This window comes from Camelina sativa, chromosome 1 (genome assembly GCF_000633955.1).
Source record: "Camelina sativa cultivar DH55 chromosome 1, Cs, whole genome shotgun sequence".
Lineage (NCBI taxonomy): Eukaryota > Viridiplantae > Streptophyta > Magnoliopsida > Brassicales > Brassicaceae > Camelina > Camelina sativa.
This window is the reverse complement of record NC_025685.1, coordinates 5,013,505-5,031,800: the sequence shown is the minus strand read 5'-3', so window position 1 is coordinate 5,031,800 and position 18,296 is coordinate 5,013,505. Positions and strand designations below refer to the sequence as shown.

General features: G+C 38.0%; 7 protein-coding genes across 10 annotated transcripts in view; 4 read left to right on the top strand and 3 right to left on the bottom strand.

Moving 5' to 3' along the window:
• LOC104776522 lies at nt 282-1,148 on the top strand. The gene has a single exon (XM_010500615.2). The coding sequence runs from the start codon at nt 373-375 to the stop codon at nt 934-936; it is 564 nt and encodes a 187-aa protein (XP_010498917.1). The 5' UTR covers nt 282-372; the 3' UTR covers nt 937-1,148.
• Nucleotides 1,556-5,403, top strand: LOC104776493 (peptidyl-prolyl cis-trans isomerase FKBP43-like). Its single transcript, XM_010500578.2, has 12 exons — nt 1,556-1,695; nt 1,821-1,900; nt 2,176-2,411; nt 2,500-2,639; nt 2,988-3,315; nt 3,385-3,561; nt 3,939-4,091; nt 4,456-4,540; nt 4,649-4,736; nt 4,841-4,882; nt 4,972-5,020; nt 5,131-5,403. The coding sequence occupies exons 1-12, from the start codon at nt 1,683-1,685 to the stop codon at nt 5,210-5,212; spliced, it is 1,473 nt and encodes a 490-aa protein (XP_010498880.1). The 5' UTR covers nt 1,556-1,682; the 3' UTR covers nt 5,213-5,403.
• On the bottom strand, nt 5,444-7,307 carry LOC104776502 (protein LNK3-like). Of its 3 annotated transcripts, none has more exons than XM_010500596.2 (6): nt 7,124-7,307; nt 6,706-7,023; nt 6,468-6,603; nt 6,233-6,355; nt 5,975-6,120; nt 5,444-5,802 (listed from the first exon to the last, which is right to left on the bottom strand). In XM_010500596.2, exons 2-6 carry the CDS (start codon nt 6,996-6,998, stop codon nt 5,679-5,681), a joined length of 822 nt encoding a protein of 273 aa, XP_010498898.1. In that variant the 5' UTR covers nt 6,999-7,023; nt 7,124-7,307; the 3' UTR covers nt 5,444-5,678. The 3 variants fall into 3 exon arrangements, with proteins under 3 accessions (XP_010498898.1, XP_010498891.1, XP_010498906.1); XM_010500589.1 differs by having other exon boundaries at nt 6,468-6,606; nt 7,124-7,301; XM_010500604.1 differs by having other exon boundaries at nt 5,687-5,816; nt 6,468-6,606; nt 7,124-7,301.
• Nucleotides 7,839-9,469, top strand: LOC104776483 (cilia- and flagella-associated protein 20). Its single transcript, XM_010500570.2, has 5 exons — nt 7,839-8,027; nt 8,126-8,157; nt 8,337-8,578; nt 8,910-9,146; nt 9,239-9,469. The coding sequence occupies exons 1-5, from the start codon at nt 7,975-7,977 to the stop codon at nt 9,245-9,247; spliced, it is 573 nt and encodes a 190-aa protein (XP_010498872.1). The 5' UTR covers nt 7,839-7,974; the 3' UTR covers nt 9,248-9,469.
• Nucleotides 9,572-11,494, bottom strand: LOC104776476 (bifunctional protein FolD 2). The gene is made up of 5 exons (XM_010500561.2): nt 11,306-11,494; nt 10,642-10,825; nt 10,364-10,521; nt 10,033-10,245; nt 9,572-9,923 (listed from the first exon to the last, which is right to left on the bottom strand). The coding sequence occupies exons 1-5, from the start codon at nt 11,417-11,419 to the stop codon at nt 9,693-9,695; spliced, it is 900 nt and encodes a 299-aa protein (XP_010498863.1). The 5' UTR covers nt 11,420-11,494; the 3' UTR covers nt 9,572-9,692.
• Nucleotides 11,830-17,589, top strand: LOC104776460 (retinoblastoma-related protein 1-like). 2 transcript variants are annotated; one of them, XM_010500542.2, is made up of 18 exons: nt 11,830-12,130; nt 12,572-12,669; nt 12,775-12,879; nt 12,975-13,117; nt 13,198-13,294; nt 13,404-13,450; nt 13,730-13,922; nt 14,053-14,119; nt 14,205-14,384; nt 14,486-15,541; nt 15,637-15,799; nt 15,900-15,972; nt 16,105-16,281; nt 16,377-16,496; nt 16,579-16,711; nt 16,808-16,920; nt 17,011-17,126; nt 17,202-17,589. In XM_010500542.2, exons 2-18 carry the CDS (start codon nt 12,586-12,588, stop codon nt 17,371-17,373), a joined length of 3,039 nt encoding a protein of 1,012 aa, XP_010498844.1. In that variant the 5' UTR covers nt 11,830-12,130; nt 12,572-12,585; the 3' UTR covers nt 17,374-17,589. The 2 variants fall into 2 exon arrangements, with proteins under 2 accessions (XP_010498844.1, XP_019101328.1); XM_019245783.1 differs by lacking the exon at nt 11,830-12,130 and having other exon boundaries at nt 12,586-12,669; nt 17,205-17,589.
• LOC104776442 (probable protein arginine N-methyltransferase 3) overlaps nt 17,966-18,296 on the bottom strand; it is a 3,463-nt gene continuing 3,132 nt past the window's right edge. Inside the window, exon 8 of the mRNA XM_010500530.2 lies at nt 17,966-18,244. Within this exon, the coding sequence (XP_010498832.1) occupies nt 18,069-18,244 (176 nt within the window). The 3' untranslated portion in view covers nt 17,966-18,068. The remainder of the gene's footprint in view (nt 18,245-18,296) is intronic.

Below are 18,296 nucleotides of genomic sequence, written 5' to 3'. Positions count from 1 at the left end.
CTATATAAATTTAAATTAGGACAAAGATTATATAAAACTATATTTTTATTAAGCTAAAATTGCAGATTTTATTAAGCTAATATGCTCTCCAAGTCCATTGTTTAAGGAATCTGTAAATTTAGTGGTGTTGTTTTTTTTGGCTCGAGAAAGTTAAGTGGAGGTTCACTAATCACCTGATAATAATAAAACAATTTAGAAAAATGTACACCACAAAAAATTTATACTATATAGTTTTTATAAAATTAAAACCAGAATGTCAATTAAAGAAAAAAAAAACTAAAAAAATAAGAAAAAAGAAAAAATTCTTATCCAAAGAGGGTTATAGGAGGAGAGAGTGATAGAGAGAGAGACGCGAAGCTCTGAAAACAAAGAATGGCAATAACACCTCTACGAATCACGAACCCATTCCCATCTCTCCGCTTGATTCCCGCCGGAAAGTTCAATGCTTCGAGACTCTTCACCGTCCGCGCCACCGACGTTGAGTCCACGGAAGAGACTCAACCCGACCCTGAAACAACTCAATCCGAATCCGGCACCGATCCTGATCAATTCGAGTCTCGTCTCTCGAACATCAGACTCAGATACCGAAGCGGTACGGGTAAGAAAGCAGAAGTGAGAAAATCGAAGAAAGGGTCATCAAGCGGGTCTCCGTCGAAAGGCACGGGAATGTATCTGCCGCCGGTAAGCTTAAAAGAGGCTGTTTCAGGTGGGTTGAAAGTGGAATTAGGGTTTAGCCCGTACAGTGAAAGGATCAACGGGAGGATTGCGGGATTAGGACTCATGGCATTGCTTCTTGTTGAGCTTGCGACGGGTAAGAGTGTATTGAATTATCACACGCCTTCTGTGGTGTTTCTTCAGATCTATTTCGTTGCGGCTGTTTCTGCTATGTTTGTCAAGGTTCAGAAGGAGAAGGTTAGTGTTTGGCCAAAGGATTGAAGGAAACAGAACACATGAGATGTGTGTTTGAATCTTGCTTTTGTTAAAGTTCTCTATTTATGTAATTTTGTATACTCACAGAAATTTCAATATTATGGATATATAAGAGATTTGACAAGTAAAGGATCTCACTTTTGGAGTGAGTTTGTTGTTGTTCTTGTTAAGTAATTTTCAAATTCTGGATCGGAATGTTCAAGAAAATTTGATACAAATGCGATCGATGTTTGTTATGTTTTCTTTGTAGTCAAGTTGAAGATGAGATTAGTGCATTTTCCTAAGACAATGTAACTGAAACTTATAAGCATTGAAATCATGTTTGGAAGTTGTTAACTAGAACTTGCTGGCCACATACATCATAATTCATAGCCAACTTCAATTGCGTAACGCCTTGCAAAATGTATAACAAGATTAATTATGTGATCTTTTACAATGATTAATATACTTTATGAGTAGATTATAAAACAAAACTTCAATTTCGATTCTTTTTTGACATAAATTTCTCGACATCTTTTTTTGGACATAAATTCCATATTTTGAAACGTTCCTTTTTTTCTTCTTCTTCCTTGTCAAATTGAAAAACCCAATGGGCATTAACAATAAATAAGGGCGGCAAAAAGAAATAAAACCCTCGAGCCAACAAAAACCTCTCGTTACAGAACGAAGAAACAGAAACCCAAAGGGTCGGCGTTGCAGTCTCTTTGTCTCTTTTTCTTGTACGATTCTCCTTAATTCCTTGACCAAATTCCATGGCTTTTTGGGGTGGGTTCACTGGTTCCTTTGCTTTTTAACAACCACGGATTGAGTAAAAAAAGACCTAATTTTTTTTTTAAAATTTTCCCTGGAGTTGGGTGTTGATGAAAAGATTTTGTGTGTGTGTGTTGCAGGAGTTGAAGTGAAGCCATCTAAAGCTTTCACTCTTAAGGCTAATGAATCAACAGGAATCAGAAGACTTCACCTTTCCCAGGTCCTTAATCTTATTATTCCACCCTTAATTAGCTTTGTTGATTTTCTTCTTTTCAGACTTTCTACTTTGGACGCTTGTTTTGATCAATTTCTTATGAACTTCTCTTGATTTGGGCGTGTTTAAACGTGATTTGAAGTTTATATACACATCAATTAGGTTAGGGAGATTGTTATGCAACTTATAGTGGAGTTTTAGGCGAATTGCTTTTGTAACTTTGTTACTTCTTAATTGAAAACTTAGTGGACTTGGCTGATCCTTGGTTGTCTTTGGTTTAGGCGACATTGGGGCTTGGTAGTGCAACAAACAGAAGCATTCTTCAGTGTATCGTTGGGAACAAGAGTCCCCTCTTCTTATGCGTCTTGACTCCTGAAAAGGTTGATACTTGCCAACTGAATCTGGAGTTTGAAGAAGCTGATGAAGTTATCTTCTCTGTCATCGGACCTCGGAGCATTCACCTCACTGGCTACTTCCTGGGGAAGAGTGCCAGTTTTAGGCTAAATGATAGTGAATCGTATCCTCTTATCGAACTTATAGATTTAAGTGAGTATGGATTATTGGTTCTGTAGATTGTTATTTGTATCCTTGACTTAATCCAATAGGGAGTCATATGGAGAAGACATTGTTGACACAGACATGGAGAAAGGTAGCAGTGATGATTATGACTACAGTGATAGTTTCATAAATGATGACGAACCTTGTGGCCGTGGTTCACATGTGTCTAGTTCTGATGATGATGAAAGTATGCCATTCCCCTTCTTGTTTTACGGTGTCTTCTAACTTTGAAGTTCTATGTTATGTTTGCTTTGTGGAGTTAAGCTTAAATAAATAGTTGTATCTTCAGAGTTATTTTTTTTTTTTTCTCTTACTGTGCTTGACGGCTTGTTTATGGATATTGTTCTGCAGCCTTTTCCTAGACTATAGTTGTATGGGACTTTGAGACGTATAGTGTGAATCTCTTTATTAGTGTCTTTGGTGCTTGTATTCATCTGCATCTCCTGGTTTTTTACATGAAATTAGATTAGGCATTTGCACTTTAATTATTTCTGATACTCAAGTCCATTTCTTCTTAATCTTGTCTCCTTTCCAGTATCTATTAAGGAGATGGCAGCTAAAACAAAAGACAAGAAGAAAAATGGAGAAGGTAGAAGACTAAGGAAGAAGTTTCAAGTCTCTGATTCAGAATCGGATGAGACCTCGGCTAGAGATGATGATTCTAGCAATGAGGATTCTGTAGAAATACTTAATAATGGTAATGAGCACAAGATCCCGAAGGTTCTTCCTTCAGAGAGTCCTCTGTCTTCAAGGGTTACGAGGTCGAAGGCAAGAAGTTCGACTTTAGAAAATGTTGAGTCTAATGGCAAGTGTGAGAAGACATCAGAAGCAAGAGCTGATACTCACAAAACTCTGGATAAAAGGTAAGTAAGTTTCATCCACTATAGAACAAATTTTAACCTTCTACAAATGTAATATGTTTAATATGCCAGGGAGGATAAAACATTGGGTGATGTTAAACTTTCTCCCGTTCAGAAAGGGTGTAAAATTCTTTCGAAGAAAAAAAGAAACAAGGAAAGGTCTAAGAGTTCAGCTACAATTAATTTAGATGATGGAGAGGAGAAAAATATGCCTGAAAGTCTTCAGAATGAGAAGCCAGCTACTGACAAGTAAGTGGTACCATACTACTGAACAGATAATGCTACCTTCTAGCTGTTCTGGATTGTGGAAGATGCTACGTTTAATTTAAATCCCGGAATTTGTTGCTGTTTATTATATAAGTGGGTCGATATTTAACTTGATTATACACTTAAATTAGTCGTCAGTGTTAAATGATTGGTCATGTGTTCTTACTGGGTGGTTCTTATCTAGTGGAAGTGAAAATGTTACTCCTATTCTTCAGAATTTGACGTTTTGTATACAAATGGTTTATCCCCAATTATTAGAAAGTTGGTATCATTGTTAAATGCACATATTTCCTCAATTGGTATAAAAAGCTCCCTGTTTAAATTTCAATTAACATATCATCATCTCTCGCACATGACAGGGGGATCAAATCATCAAGTGATGTATTACCCTCTCAGAATGATGATGCAATTCTATCAAAGAAAAAGAGGAAAAGGGATAGGAGAGAGGAGACTACAGATGTCCCAGAAAATCTAGTTGAATGTTCTGAGAAGAAGAAACAAGCAATTGACAAGTGAGTCTTACCTTGTTACTTGGGTAGAAACTTCAGTTATGGTAGAAAGAAATATAATTATCTGCAAATACAAGGTAATGGTCTGATGAATTAGTTCTTCCTGAGACAAGCTTCTGCCAAAGTTGTCTCTCTTAGTTATTCTTTTGGGTTTGAGTGGATATTAGTCGTAGAAGTTGTATAACAAATAGGAACTCAGAGAAAGAAGCTGATACAAAGAAATCACTAGAAAAGGGATTTCCTCAGATTTTCTGCTAAAGTTGTCTCTTTTAGTTTTTCTTTTGGGGTTGAGTGGATACTATTTTGAGTTTAATTGGTATTTAGCATATAAACTAGTCCTATAAATTGTATTTTTCATAATGAATAGGAACATTGTGAAAGAACCTGAAGTGACCATTGAAGAAATTGAAAAAGGATCGTTAGATGGAAAATCAGCTGTTAAAGGGAAAAAGGTAAGTAGTTTTGACATTTTAGTCTACTTTCGTGTGATATCTTGATGCTGTCTCAATTACCAGCACCATTAGGTGGGAGTTCTTTAAGACGATTGATGGTTGTTTCAGGTCAGTATACTCTATACTGGCAAGTTGAAAGACACCGGGAAATTGTTTGAATCAAACTTGGGAGAAGCTCCACTAAGATTCCGCTTAGGTAAAGATTCTTTAGATCGTAGAATCCTCACTATAGTTGCTGTTTCTCTCATCCTCGTACATGATTAGTTTTTGTTTTATCATTAATTATAATGCTGCCTGCAGGTGAAGAAAATGTCATAAAAGGTCTCAGCATTGGTGTTGAAGGTATAGTGGCTTAACTCATAGATGATTTCAACTTAAATTCATAAATTTTGGTACCTTTTAAAGAATACGGCTGCATTTCTAATTCTCAGGGATGCGAGTTGGAGATAAGAGAAGACTAATAATTCCGCCATCCCTCGGGTATGCCATAATGGTTTTAGTTAAACGTGTGTATATGATTAATCTCAGCATAATATAACGGAGTTTACATTCCTGTGTTGTGTCTCTTGCTCTGGATGTGATAAACACAGGTACTCAAAAAAGGGATTGAAGGAACAGGTGCCTAAGAACGCATGGCTTGTCTATGAAGTGGAGGCAGTCAAAATTAGATGATCGCATTGGCTTTTGACCTTTTAAATACAGGCGCAGGGTTTTGCTCTGAGCCAAACTATGTATGTCACATGGAAATTTTCATTGGCTCCTCCTGCTTCCTGTTTTATATTTTGCTTTTTTGTGGGTTTGCTCGAATCTTACAAAACTCGAAAATTTTCCTGATTGTTTATTCAATATCAATGAGTATTGTTTCCAGGATTCCAACTGGTTATGGTTGAGTCAATGCTTAGGTTTACACTGTAACATGATGCTCTTATTCATATTGAGAAGTAAGTCTTAAGGCCATTAGGCATTGTTTGTAGAAACCAGACTGCAGGAATTAAAAGGGACCAGATTCTTTTAACAGATCAAAACTGAAGCTTGCAACAATAAGCATCTATATATACACATATTTATACACGTATGGTAACAGAAGACTTCATAGGAGGGTGATGAGGGGCCAATCGTTGATCTTGATCAGCGGCACCTACTGTACTCTTTCCGGTAGAGGAAAATTGCTTATGTTGGATTCCATTTTGTTGAATGTGAGGTTTGCAATGGCTCTATCGATTGAATTCGTTTCAGATTCTATCTCTTCTTCTCTATTCAACCTGCAATCAAATAACTGTCACTTTGATCAGTATCATCATAGGAATCTTTTATTTGAGCAAGCTATTATCATAGGAATCTATAGGTCCAGAAGAAAATATAGACTTTGATCCTATGAATACTCAGACGAATTCCTTTCAAGTATAGATCAGAAAAAGAAGATAAGACCTGTACCTGTTTCCATCACCATAATCATCATATCTGGACGTTTGCATAAGCAGCTCTTCTGAGTTAGTGCTGACTGAATCCGATTTATCTTGTGAACTCCTTGCAAGTCGGTAAAAGGTATCCCGGAAACATCTGCGTGTCTCATCGGTTAACTATAGAGCAAAAAAAGTTTCTTTTTAAGACAAAACCTACAAAGCAAGTCCAATGACTGGGAATATCAAATGTAAGGTTAAAAGGTTGTAGGCAAAATCGTCAGTAACTCACCTTTTGTGAAGCCCTTTGTAGATCCTGCAACACGAGTTCTTCGGAAGACAGTTCATCCCCATAGTTCGAATCTAACATGTTGTTGTCTTCAGAGAGATCCGAGATTGTAAATGGAGCTTCCTCCTTCAACCAGAAACAAAAAGATTAATAATCAGAATCTCTAAACTTACAAGAAACCACCACAGATTAAGCAACAAATAGATAACTGTAACACCATGTAAGAACAATATCTTACCTTGAAAGACATGTCATCATGACAATGGAACATAGGGACTTCCCTACCACCATACATAGAAGAACCGACACTGTTATTGCTGCTGGTTGCTCGATGTACATCTCCATCATCCTCTTGAACATCCTCCAAAATTGAACTTCTTCAGTAAAAACCGGAAAAACCAAAGAGAACAATTAGATCGGAAAACACAAGAAAAGTAGGAAGATGGTAAGTAAAAAAAGAATTGAGGGGGCCGTACAAGAACATATCATCCATGTGTTCGATTCCTTCGAAGTCATGAAGTGAAGAAGCACCGTAGAAAGCCTTTGATCTCTTAGACTCTTCTTCTTCTTCACTCGTCCTCATACCCATCTGACTATACATCAAACCTTCTCCATTAAAACCATCGTAATCGAAACATTTCTGAGCAGCTTGAGGAGAGCTCATGCTCCATCCACCCCACATACCAGTAGATGGGTATGTCTCTGATGACGATTCTTGGTAACTAGGCACAATAAGCTCTTCAAAATTCCTTCCAGCATAACAATCCATAATCAAATCGATCGATTCTATCAACCTGATTGACAACAAAATCAAAAGCTCACTACTTTCAGAACAAATCCCAAAATCTAAATGGATTGATTCAAATCTAAACAAGAAAAAGAGAAGAAACTTACTTTATAGAGAATTACGATCAGAAAACTATCAGATGATTGGTTCAAAGATCAAGAGAAACTTTTTGATTCTTCAACTGTAAGCAAATACTAATAACAAGACCAAAGAAGAGAGAGAGAGAGAGAAGACGAATAGTGTTTTTTTTTTTGTTTGTATTGCTTCAACTTCCGAGGAGGTAAGAGAAAAGATGGCAGCACACACAACACAAGTAAGGGAAAAGAGAGAAGCGCGTGAGCAAAAAATGGCGCGTGAGGTAGATCTTGTTTTCGTGGCTCAGAATTCATAGACAAGATTTGTGGCTCAGATCTTTCCTCCATCTAAACCACTCTTCTCATTGGTCCACGTGTACGATTATATCTTTTATTGTCTCCAAAGTCGGCAAAGGAAAATTAAAAAAACTGTGCAAGTTGCGGAATTTTATGACCCCTACTTTTCTGTCATTCCGAAAATGACCTTCTTCTTTAGTGAGAGGATAACGCTTCTTTAGTGAGAGGATAACGCGGTTGTTAAGAGGATAAACTAGTCATTCCCGCACCGAGACGTGTCTTTCTTGGCTGATATCTTGTTTACACGTGGCACTTTCTTTGTGGAGAATAGGACACGTGGCATGTGATTAGCGGGTGGAATTCCACGTTTCTGAACCGCATATTATATTGGATATAAATGGCATCTAATGCTTTTTCTTTCACTCAAAAGAGTGCGGTGGAAGGACTAATGGGCCGAGGCCTAATCCTTAAAAACAAATAATTTGGTTGCAGAAATATTTATTTGTTTACGGCCCATTGAGACCTTCATTATAATACCACACGAGTTACGAGCTTCGTCTTGTCGGAGTCGGAGAAGAAGCAGTAAGATGTTCAAGAACACGTTTCAGTCTGGGTTTCTGTCTATTTTGTACAGTCTAGGGTATGCTTTCGTTATCCCTTGAATTTATTCGCATCGGTTGATATGTTCTTAATTATGGAAGGGTTTTGATTTTTTTTTTTTTTTTTTTGTTTTTGCAGAAGCAAGCCTCTTCAGATATGGGATAAAGAAGGTAAGCTTGTGTTTTCTAATTTTTTTTACGTAAATTGAATCTTAGGTAGTGTGATTTTTGTCCCCACAAAGCCTTGAACTTGGGTAACAAAAATTATCTGAGCTGGAATTTTTCAAGAAGTTGATCAAAATTTAGGGTTTAGCTAAAGTATCTTTACTTTTGTTTCTTGTGATTAATAGTTGTGGATGGCCATGTGAAGCGTTACCATGATGATGAGATCCAATCCAATGTGCTTGAAGTAGTTGGATCTAACATCCAGTCTACATACATTACATGTCCTGCTGATCTTTCCGCTACTCTTGGTATCAAACTTCCTTTTTTGGTCTTGGTTGTGAAGAATATGAAGAAATATTTCTCATTCGAGATTCAAATTCTGGATGACAAGAATGTGCGCCGCCGTTTCAGAGCTTCTAACTTTCAAGTCTGTATGTCTTTCCCTTTGCTTTTTCAGTCTTCTTCACTATTTTTTTGAATTTCATCTGATCAGGAAGCCTCCTACTGTAGTTTCGATGCTCTGCTATTTTCTTCAAGCAATTTCTAATCAATGTCTTAGTTTATATCAATAGATTAGTAGGCCGCTTGTTAGTTTTTAGTTTATACTGCTATGTTTCTCGGAAAGATACCAATCATCTAATCTTTGGATAAGCTTGCAGGATGTGTAACTCTATTAGATACAGTTCTTGTCACTACATTAAATCCGCTGCATGTTCTGTATTCTAAAACCCTGTTTTCTGTTGAACAATTTTTTGCAGGCTGTCACTAGAGTAAAGCCGTATATTTGCACAATGCCACTCAAGATGGACGAAGGCTGGAATCAAATCCAGCTTAACTTAGCTGATCTTACTAGGAGAGCTTATGGGACTAATTATGCTGAGACATTGCGAGTTCAGATTCATGCCAACTGCCGCCTCAGGCGCATATATTTTGCTGACCGTCTCTACTCAGAAGAGGAGCTTCCTCCGGAATTCAAGCTGTATCTCCCAGTGCAGGTTTAGATTTCACAATTTTAGATACCATTCTTCTCCTTTTTTTTTGCATTAGTCGTTTTTACTTACAAAGCATGCTCTTTTTTCAACTGCAGAAAGCATGATTAGTTAATTCCAAAGGCTTCCACCATTGTCGTGGTACGCAATTACACTGTTATCTATTTCAGATATGAGAGCTTTAATTTCGCTTGTAGCATCCCATGTTATTAGAAGTTTGCCATACCTTGAGCTTGCTTTTGACTTAATATTCATTGTGTTAATGTTAAATCTCTTACTGAAAGGGAATCACATACGCTTTAGATTTTCAATGTATATCATACATGATCTTGAGTCACTGACTCACTGCGGATAAGAAACTTACGGATTGAGTCGTATGATGCCACTCTCATGCTATATTAATTTTAGGGAATTAAACTTGCAAAATGATATCAAGTAATCCAAAGACAATGCCAATTTCAATTTATTTGAGAGGAAAAATGTCATCAAGCCAAGTACACACAATTACAGAATGGAGAAACTCAGGTTCTTTATTACAAACAGTGGGATATTTTACTGGCCAAAGACCCGCTTGGCACCGTCTACTGTGTTTCTGAGAAGCATTGCAACTGTCATTGGGCCAACACCACCAGGGACAGGCGTAATAAAACCTGCAACTTTAGAAGCTTCTGCGAAATCAACATCTCCAACCAACCGGTATCCTGATTTCTTACTCGGGTCGCTGACTGCGTTAGTTCCAACATCAATTACCGCAGCCCCTGGCTTTATCCAGTTGCCCTTAATCTGAAAAGTGAAAACGAGAGTGTTTAAGAATTGATAAAACTATACACATTAATCTACATGAGGTAGATTGGATTTTGATCTAATAGACAATGAAAAAGAGTGAAATCACCATGTGGGCTTGTCCGCATGCAGCAATAACAATGTCAGCTTCGCGGATGATAGCCTCAGGATCCTTGGTGTGAGAATGTACAATGCTGACAGTAGCATCAGCCTTGAGCAATAGAAGTGAAACGGGTAAACCAACAATATTACTCCGACCTACAACAACTGCTCTTTGCCCCTTTATCTGTACACCGCTTCTCGCTAAGAGTTCCAAACATCCCTGTGCACACAACAAATCACCTCATCATTGTTGAGCTAGAAGAAACACTTGACAGAAATTTCTAGCCGACAATTTTCTTGGAAGAGACTCAAGTCTACATGCAAAGAAGGAGCAGTACCTTTGGGGTGCAAGGAAGGAAGAGTGGTTCTCTGCCTTTCATGGCTAGCTTACCAATATTCAAAGGATGGAAGCCATCAACATCTTTATCAATGCTGATTGCACCCAAAACATTCTCCTCATTAATATGTTTCGGCAATGGGAGTTGAACTAATATGCCTGCAAATCAAGTACAGGTGAGCAAGGATGTTCCCATTTACTAAAACGACAGACCTGGATTTAAGCATTAAAGTTGTCATTCATAATTCAATGATAAGCATCATGTACAGAACAGCTAACCATGGATATCGGGGTTTGAATTGAGTTCATGAACTTTGGTAATAAGATCAGCTTCAGAAACTTCCTCAGGTAGGCCCACATCAAATGACTTAATCCCGACCTCAGCGCATGCTTTCCTCTTTGTGTTCACATAGGTCTGTGAATCCTTTCGATCCCCAACAATAACTACCGCTAGTCCTGGGACCTGCACGAAAGGTAAAAACCAAGATTTGTGCCAGTATTCTTGAAACTATATAAAAAGAGTGTCACAATTGTAACACTATCGATTCAACCATTCTTTTACACTCTCTCTCTTCCCTTCTACTTCATTACAAGGATACCAAACTATATAAAGTTATAAACTTAGCACACATGTTATGTCTGATATTTAGACATAACAGTATTCTACTTGAAGTAATACAGACAGGTCAAAGATCCAGCAAAACAAGAGAACAGTGAAAAGAGTTCACACCAAAGGCAACAAAAAACAAATCTTTGCAGAACACTGATTTAACTAAAATCTTCGCTCAACATCTTTGAAGTAACAAATCATTCATTGATTTAACTAAAATGGAGCTAACAACATCTTATGATCAATCAATCACGCTTCGTTTAGAAAAAGAAGAGAGACATATCAAGATTAAGAAACTGTGATTCATCATACATAAGATGCGTCCTATTATACCTTGCCGTGTTTCTCAGATAGACCGCGAACTTCCTCGGCGATCTCTGATCTGATGGTATGAGCAATCTCCTTGCCGTCGATAATCTTCGCCGTCTGATCAGATGGTGACGCCATGATGATAATATCTGTTCCTATGATTAGTGCATCCACTCACACTCGAAGAAGACCAAGAGAAGACTTAAATCTAAATCCATCCGCGAATAAGTATACTCCTACTCCTGCAACCAAACGCGAGATCCAAAACTTAAGCAAGCGACGTCGTATGAAAGTGGGCCCAATCATAACTCTCACGAGGCTTTGTCGCGGCCACGAAAACCCAGACGGCGTTAATGGGCCCACTTCCGTCTGTTTTAACCCTCGCCGTGACGGCGAATCTTTTTCCCTCCCAGCGTTTCACGCAAACAGTAAGTAAGGGTTTGGCGGTAAAATTGGGTCATAGATGGGTACGTGTCGAGTTATGAGTGGAAAGTAAGTACGCGTATATAATTGTATACGCATGTGTATGTATCCGCCGTGTTGTTTTTCCCGCGCGAGATTATATCCTTTTTTAGGGTTTGCCGCATAATCAGACCCCATTCTAGAGAGAGAGAGAGAGAGAGAGAAAGAGAAAGAGTCGAGTCAGGTGAAGAAGATAGAGAGAAGAGGGCTAATTTTTGTTCATAGGATTTACGGAGATCTCTCGCTTCTTTTTTTTTCCAGTGGTTCTTCTGAATTCGTCGGCGTTACCAGTGTGAGTTCTTAAAAGAAAAATTAGATCTTCTGCTCAGCTTTTTAATCGGAGGCGTTTGGTTTTTTGGGATCTGTGTTACAGCTTTAAAAAAAAAGGTAAGATCTTTCTCTTTTTTTCTTCTACTTATCCTTTGATTCGAATTTTGTTTTCTGTGTGGGTTTAATCTGAATTTGTTTTTTTTTTCTTTTCTAATTGGATCTTTCTCTATTCGATAATTCGATTGCAACTTCGAGAGAATTTTAATTAAAAATTTGGGTAATTTTTTCCAAAGTTGAGGTTTTGAGATTAGTTCCCAATTTCTCTTTTTTTTTTTTTTTTTTTTTTTTTTTTTTTGTTCTCCCCCAAATTTGCGTATTTTCTGAATTTGGGAAATTTGCGAGTTTGTTTTTCACATATTTGTTTCGGTGTCTTCTTCTGTATGGGTTTGATGTGGTTTCTATTGAAGTTCAATGTATGATTAAATCATCAAGTCTTTTTTTAAAAAAGTTGAACAGTTTAATTGGAGGTACAATTAGCTTAATTTTTCATGTTTTCAGCTGCATTGGAGACTATGGAAGAAGTTCAACCTCCAGTGACCCCGCCCATTGACCCTAATGGGAAAAGAAGTGACGCCTCTCTATTGGACATATGCGAGGTTTGTTACTTACTGTCTTTGGTCATCTCGTTGCATGTTGTTGACTTCTCCCGTAGTTTTTTTTATGACTAGATCTAATCCCTGGAGTTGATTTCTTATTTACAGAAAGTTTTATCTCTTGATGGGAGCACTTGTGACGAAGCTTTGAAGTTGTTTACAGAAACCAAACGAATTCTGTCAGCAAACATGTCTAACATTGGAAGTGGAACGGTGAAATTTACTTCTTTTTTGTCTCTTACCTTCTTCTTTATCAGTTAACTGTGTGGTTCACTATGACTAAATTCTGTATTTTCTCTTCTTATTAGAGGGAGGAAGTAGAGAGGTACTGGTTTGCTTTTATCCTCTATTCAGTGAAGAGGCTTAGTGTGAGAAAAGATGGGGATGGTCAGTCAGGGTCTGGTGATAATGGGTTTAATCTATGTCAGATACTGAGGGCTCTTAAGCTTAAGTATGTAATGCTCATTTTCGTCCTTCCTTACCATTCTTTAGTTCATTTGAAGTGATTTTATTCCTTTTTCCTGTTTTCAGTATTGTGGATTTTTTCAAAGAGTTACCTCAGTTTGTGGTCAAGGCTGGATCTGTACTAGGTGAACTTTATGGCGCAGACTGGGAGAACAGACTTCAGGTACTGCCCAACTTCTTTATATTTACTCTTATTTTTAATCTATCAGTGTTGTTAAATATGCTTCTCTTAACCTGTGTTACTTTACTTATTGCTAATTTTTACTTACTAGGCAAAGGAGTTGCAGGCAAACTTTGTGCATCTTACCCTTCTAAGCAAGTGAGTTTAGCTCCCTTCCTTTGTTGCACTCTTTTACATTTTTTTTTCTTCTGATTTGTGTAGTAATAGTGGTTGACATAGATTCCATTTTTTAGACCTGATACTAAGAAGCAAATTTTTCTTCCTATGCAATAATCAGAAGATAGGCTTGCAGTATTGTTTCAAATTTCTGTTAATTTAAATTTAAATTTACAGATTTCTGGTTTATGTGAATATTTCAGTGAATTGTTTTAAGGACTTGTTAAGTATGATGTTTTTGGTACCTTTCCTTGGTAACAGACACTATAAACGTGGGTACGGGGAATTCTTCTTGACATATGATGCAAACGCAGAAAAGAACTCTGCGAACTCTTCTAGCTATTTGCCTGAGAGTTATCGTTTTGGATGGCTACTATTTTTGGCACTCCGAAACCATGCGTTTAGTCGATTTAAGGACCTCGTGACATGCTCAAATGGCCTAGTTTCTATATTGGTTAGTGACTACCTGTGATACTCTCCCTAATCTGTCATTCATTTTAGTCTTGCTGTACATTACTATTTGAAAGACACCTCATATTAAATAATGTAGTTAAGTGTAGGCTAACTCCTTTTTATCTTATCAGGCTATTTTGATCATACATGTGCCTTGTCGGTATAGAAATTTCAGCTTCCAAGATTCTTCTCGTTTTGGTGAGTGTTTATTTTTTCTTCTCTCCTGATAAGCATGGCAGCATGGAATGTTTATCCTCTATTTTCATTATGTGATGAATCTCAGTTAAGAAAGGCGACAAAGATGTAGACTTGGTTGCGTCACTATGCAAGATATATGACGCCTCAGAAGATGAGTTGAGGATAGTAATTGACAAGGCAAACAATCTGGTAGAAACAATATTGAAGAAAAAACCATCTCCAGCATCTGAGTGCCAAACTGACAAGCTAGATAATATTCACCCAGGTAGAGTCTAAAAACATTTTCCTTCTACAATTAAAGAGTCATGTGAGTTCACTGAACAGTTGCCTGATTGTTCTTCGATTATATACGGTGTTTTACTGCAGATGGCTTGACCTACTTTGAGGGTTTACTGGATGAGACGTCCATCTCAACTAGCTTGATTACACTAGAAAAGGATTACGATGATGCATTTTGTAGTAAAGGCGAACTCGATGAGAGGGTATTCATCAACGAAGAGGATAGCTTACTTGGATCTGGAAGCATATCTGCAGGAGCTGTAAATATTACTGGTGTCAAGAGGAAAATTGATGCTTTAGGCTCACCTGCAAGGACATTTATAAGCCCACTTTCTCCTCATAAGTCGCCTGCTGCTAAGACAAATGGTATTAGCGGTGCTAACAAGTTGACAGCAACACCAGTGAGCACAGCAATGACAACCGCCAAGTGGCTAAGGACTGTCATATGCCCGCTTCTGCCACAACCTTCTCCTGGATTGGAACATTTTCTTAAGTCATGTGATAGGGATATAACTAATGATGTCACACGAAGAGCACACATAATTTTGGAAGCTATATTTCCAAATAGTTCCCTTGGTGGCGGTGGAAGTTTGCAAGCTGTTGACTTGATGGATGACATATGGGCAGAGCAGCGGAGATTAGAAGCTCTCAAGTTATACTACAGAGTTCTTGAGGCAATGTGTAAAGCAGAAGCTCAGATTTTGCATGCGAATAATCTGAACTCTTTATTGACAAATGAGCGGTTCCATAGATGCATGCTTGCTTGCTCAGCTGAATTGGTACTGGCTACCCACAAAACCATAACAATGTTGTTCCCAGCTGTTTTGGAGAGGACTGGGATCACAGCTTTTGATCTCAGCAAGGTAATAGAGAGTTTCATCCGACATGAGGATTCTCTGCCTAGAGAGTTGAGACGGCATCTGAATTCACTGGAGGAACGACTTCTAGAGAGTATGGTATGGGAGAAAGGCTCTTCAATGTACAACTCTCTGATTGTTGCTAGGCCAGCGCTTGCATTGGAGATAAATCGGCTCGGGTTACTAGCTGAACCGATGCCATCTCTGGATGCAATTGCAGCACTTATTAATTTCTCTGAAGGAGTACATAATGCATCATCTGTTCAAAAGCATGAAACTTGTCCAGGTAATTTTATTTGTTTTTGAAGAAAATCAGTTTTGTAACCTGCTGTTAATGGTGTGATTTTCTTACCCAAACTTGTCAAATTTACTGCCATATAGGACAAAATGGGGGGATTAGATCGCCCAAAAGATTATGTACTGAATACCGCAGCATTCTAGTTGAACGCAATTCCTTTACATCACCAGTAAAGGATCGTCTGTTGGCCTTAGGCAACGTGAAATCCAAGATGCTGCCACCTCCGTTGCAGTCTGCATTTGCCAGGTACATTTTCAGTTATTATGGGTAGAAATGGCAAGTTAGTATACCTTTTTAGTTGTCCCTGTACTTCTTAAGTTTACCTTTTCCGGATTTATGTCGACAGCCCAACACGGCCCAACCCAGGAGGTGGAGGAGAAACTTGTGCAGAAACTGGAATCAATATTTTCTTCACAAAGGTAGGTCAATGAGATCTTCGGATATACTACTAATTGTTTGGTTGGATGTACTATAAAACATGGTATGGATTCATTATTTTCGTCTGACAAATGTTTTAATGGTCCTACTCACTATATGGTGGCTCTTCCCAGATTAATAAATTGGCTGCTGTCAGAATCAATGGAATGGTGGAAAGACTACAGCTTTCATCGCAAATAAGGGAGAACGTATATGGTCTCTTCCAACATGTACTTGCTCAGCGGACTTCTCTTTTATTCAATCGACACATTGACCAGATCATTCTCTGTTGCTTCTATGGAGTGGCCAAGGTGAGTAGAGTGATTCAAAGGTCTTAACTTTATGTCATCTGGTTTATAATGGCTTCTCCTCCGCTTACACTTTATTTCTATTAATCGCCTTGTAGATATCCCAAATGAGCCTGACTTTTAGGGAAATTATATACAACTACCGGAAGCAACCACAGTGTAAACCATTAGTTTTCCGCAGCGTTTATGTGGATTCGTTACAATGTCGCCGTCAAGGGGTATATACACTCTTAACCTGATGCTGAACAAGTCTCTTTACTCTGTGGAGAATACTGAAATTTGTGACAATGACTTGAACAGAGAATAGGGCCAGATCATGTTGACATCATCACATTCTACAATGAAATATTTATTCCCGCTGTAAAGCCGTTGCTGGTGGAGCTCGGTCCTGTGAGAAACGACCTGTCTGTAGAAGCCAATAATAAGCCTGAAGGTAACTAAGAAATTCCAAATAGATACTTGTTAGACGTAAGCTTTGTTTATAAATGTAATCCCCAAGTTAAGTAATCATCTTATTTTGGATTTACAGGTCAATGTCCCGGATCACCAAAGGTGTCTGTGTTTCCAAGTGTTCCAGACATGTCCCCTAAAAAAGTATCTGCAGTGCACAATGTTTATGTTTCTCCTCTTCGGGGATCAAAGGTTAGTACTCAAACTCTTTATTACTAAGTCTTGAGGAGGAGGTTGGTGACTTGATTGTTTGGTTACCTTCCACGTGTTGTGTGTTTGCAGATGGATGCTCTTATTTCACACAGCTCGAAGAGTTACTATGCTTGTGTTGGAGAGAGCACACATGCTTACCAGAGCCCTTCAAAGGACCTATCTGCCATCAACAACCGCTTGAACAAGTAAAAACAAAAAACATTTCTCATCAGCTTCTTCCTTAAAACCAATCACTAACCCAATTTCGTCTGGTGTCACAGCAGCAGCAGCAGCCGCAAGAGGACGCTAAACTTTGACGTAGAAGCAGGGCTGGTCAGCGATTCCATGGTAGCAAATAGCCTTTACCTCCAAAACCAAAATCAAAACCAAAATGGAAGCGATGCATCGTCCTCAGGTGCTGCGCCCCTTAAAACAGAGCCTACAGATTCATAGATTATCTTTCTCTATTTGCAACACCAACTTCTCTTCAACTATAGCATCTGTAAATCCTATGTTGCAGAGTTTGCTTTTATGTTTAGCTTTCTAGTTTATAGTGATCACCTCAGGCTATGAGCGGATGGATCCCTTTGTGGTTTCTTTTTCTTATTTATCTAAGTTAAGTCAGTCTTAATAAGCGTTAATAAATGTTTTCTTTTTTTCACTCTTTAATTTTAACTGTATCTTTCTAACTAAATTTCTTATCCACTATATATCTATAGGTTTTTTTAAATTATTTATTGGATACGGTTAATAACAAACAAATTACGTGATTAGCAATACAGAGTATACTAGAAATGTAAAAGCCGTCATTTGTAATAGTGTTTGGGCAGTGGACAGAAGCTTCCATCTTTGATCATTTTAATCTTACTTTTATAAAGAGGCAAAAGCAATTCCTTAACTGTAAATATATTTAGAATTGTCTGAATAGTTTGTCTGTCTTTACTTCTCCATCTCTCTATAAATTTACGTCGCAAGACAACAATTTATGTCAGATTTCAGATGAACTTAATGCTCTAGCAAGCTCATCTTACTAAAACTTTCTAAATATAGAAAATAATGATATTACGGATTAAATTTAACAATCTTGCAACTTGTGATCAGATTCGGCAAAATTGAGGAAAAGTTTCTTACAATGGCTATAATCACATTCAAAGATTAAATATCTGAATTGGCCAACGACGCTTCTGACCCTTTGAGCTCAGCCCAGTAGCCTCTAAGGACACGTCAATGCTGCGATGCTCATACGATCGTGCAACACTCACACGCAGATGAATGCTTGAGGCAGGAAGCTCTTCGGTTCCAATGTCTCCTCTTCTGTCATCACCAGTCAGAAGTGAGGCTGGTGCCATTGTGATTGGTTCTTGAAAAGTTAAGAC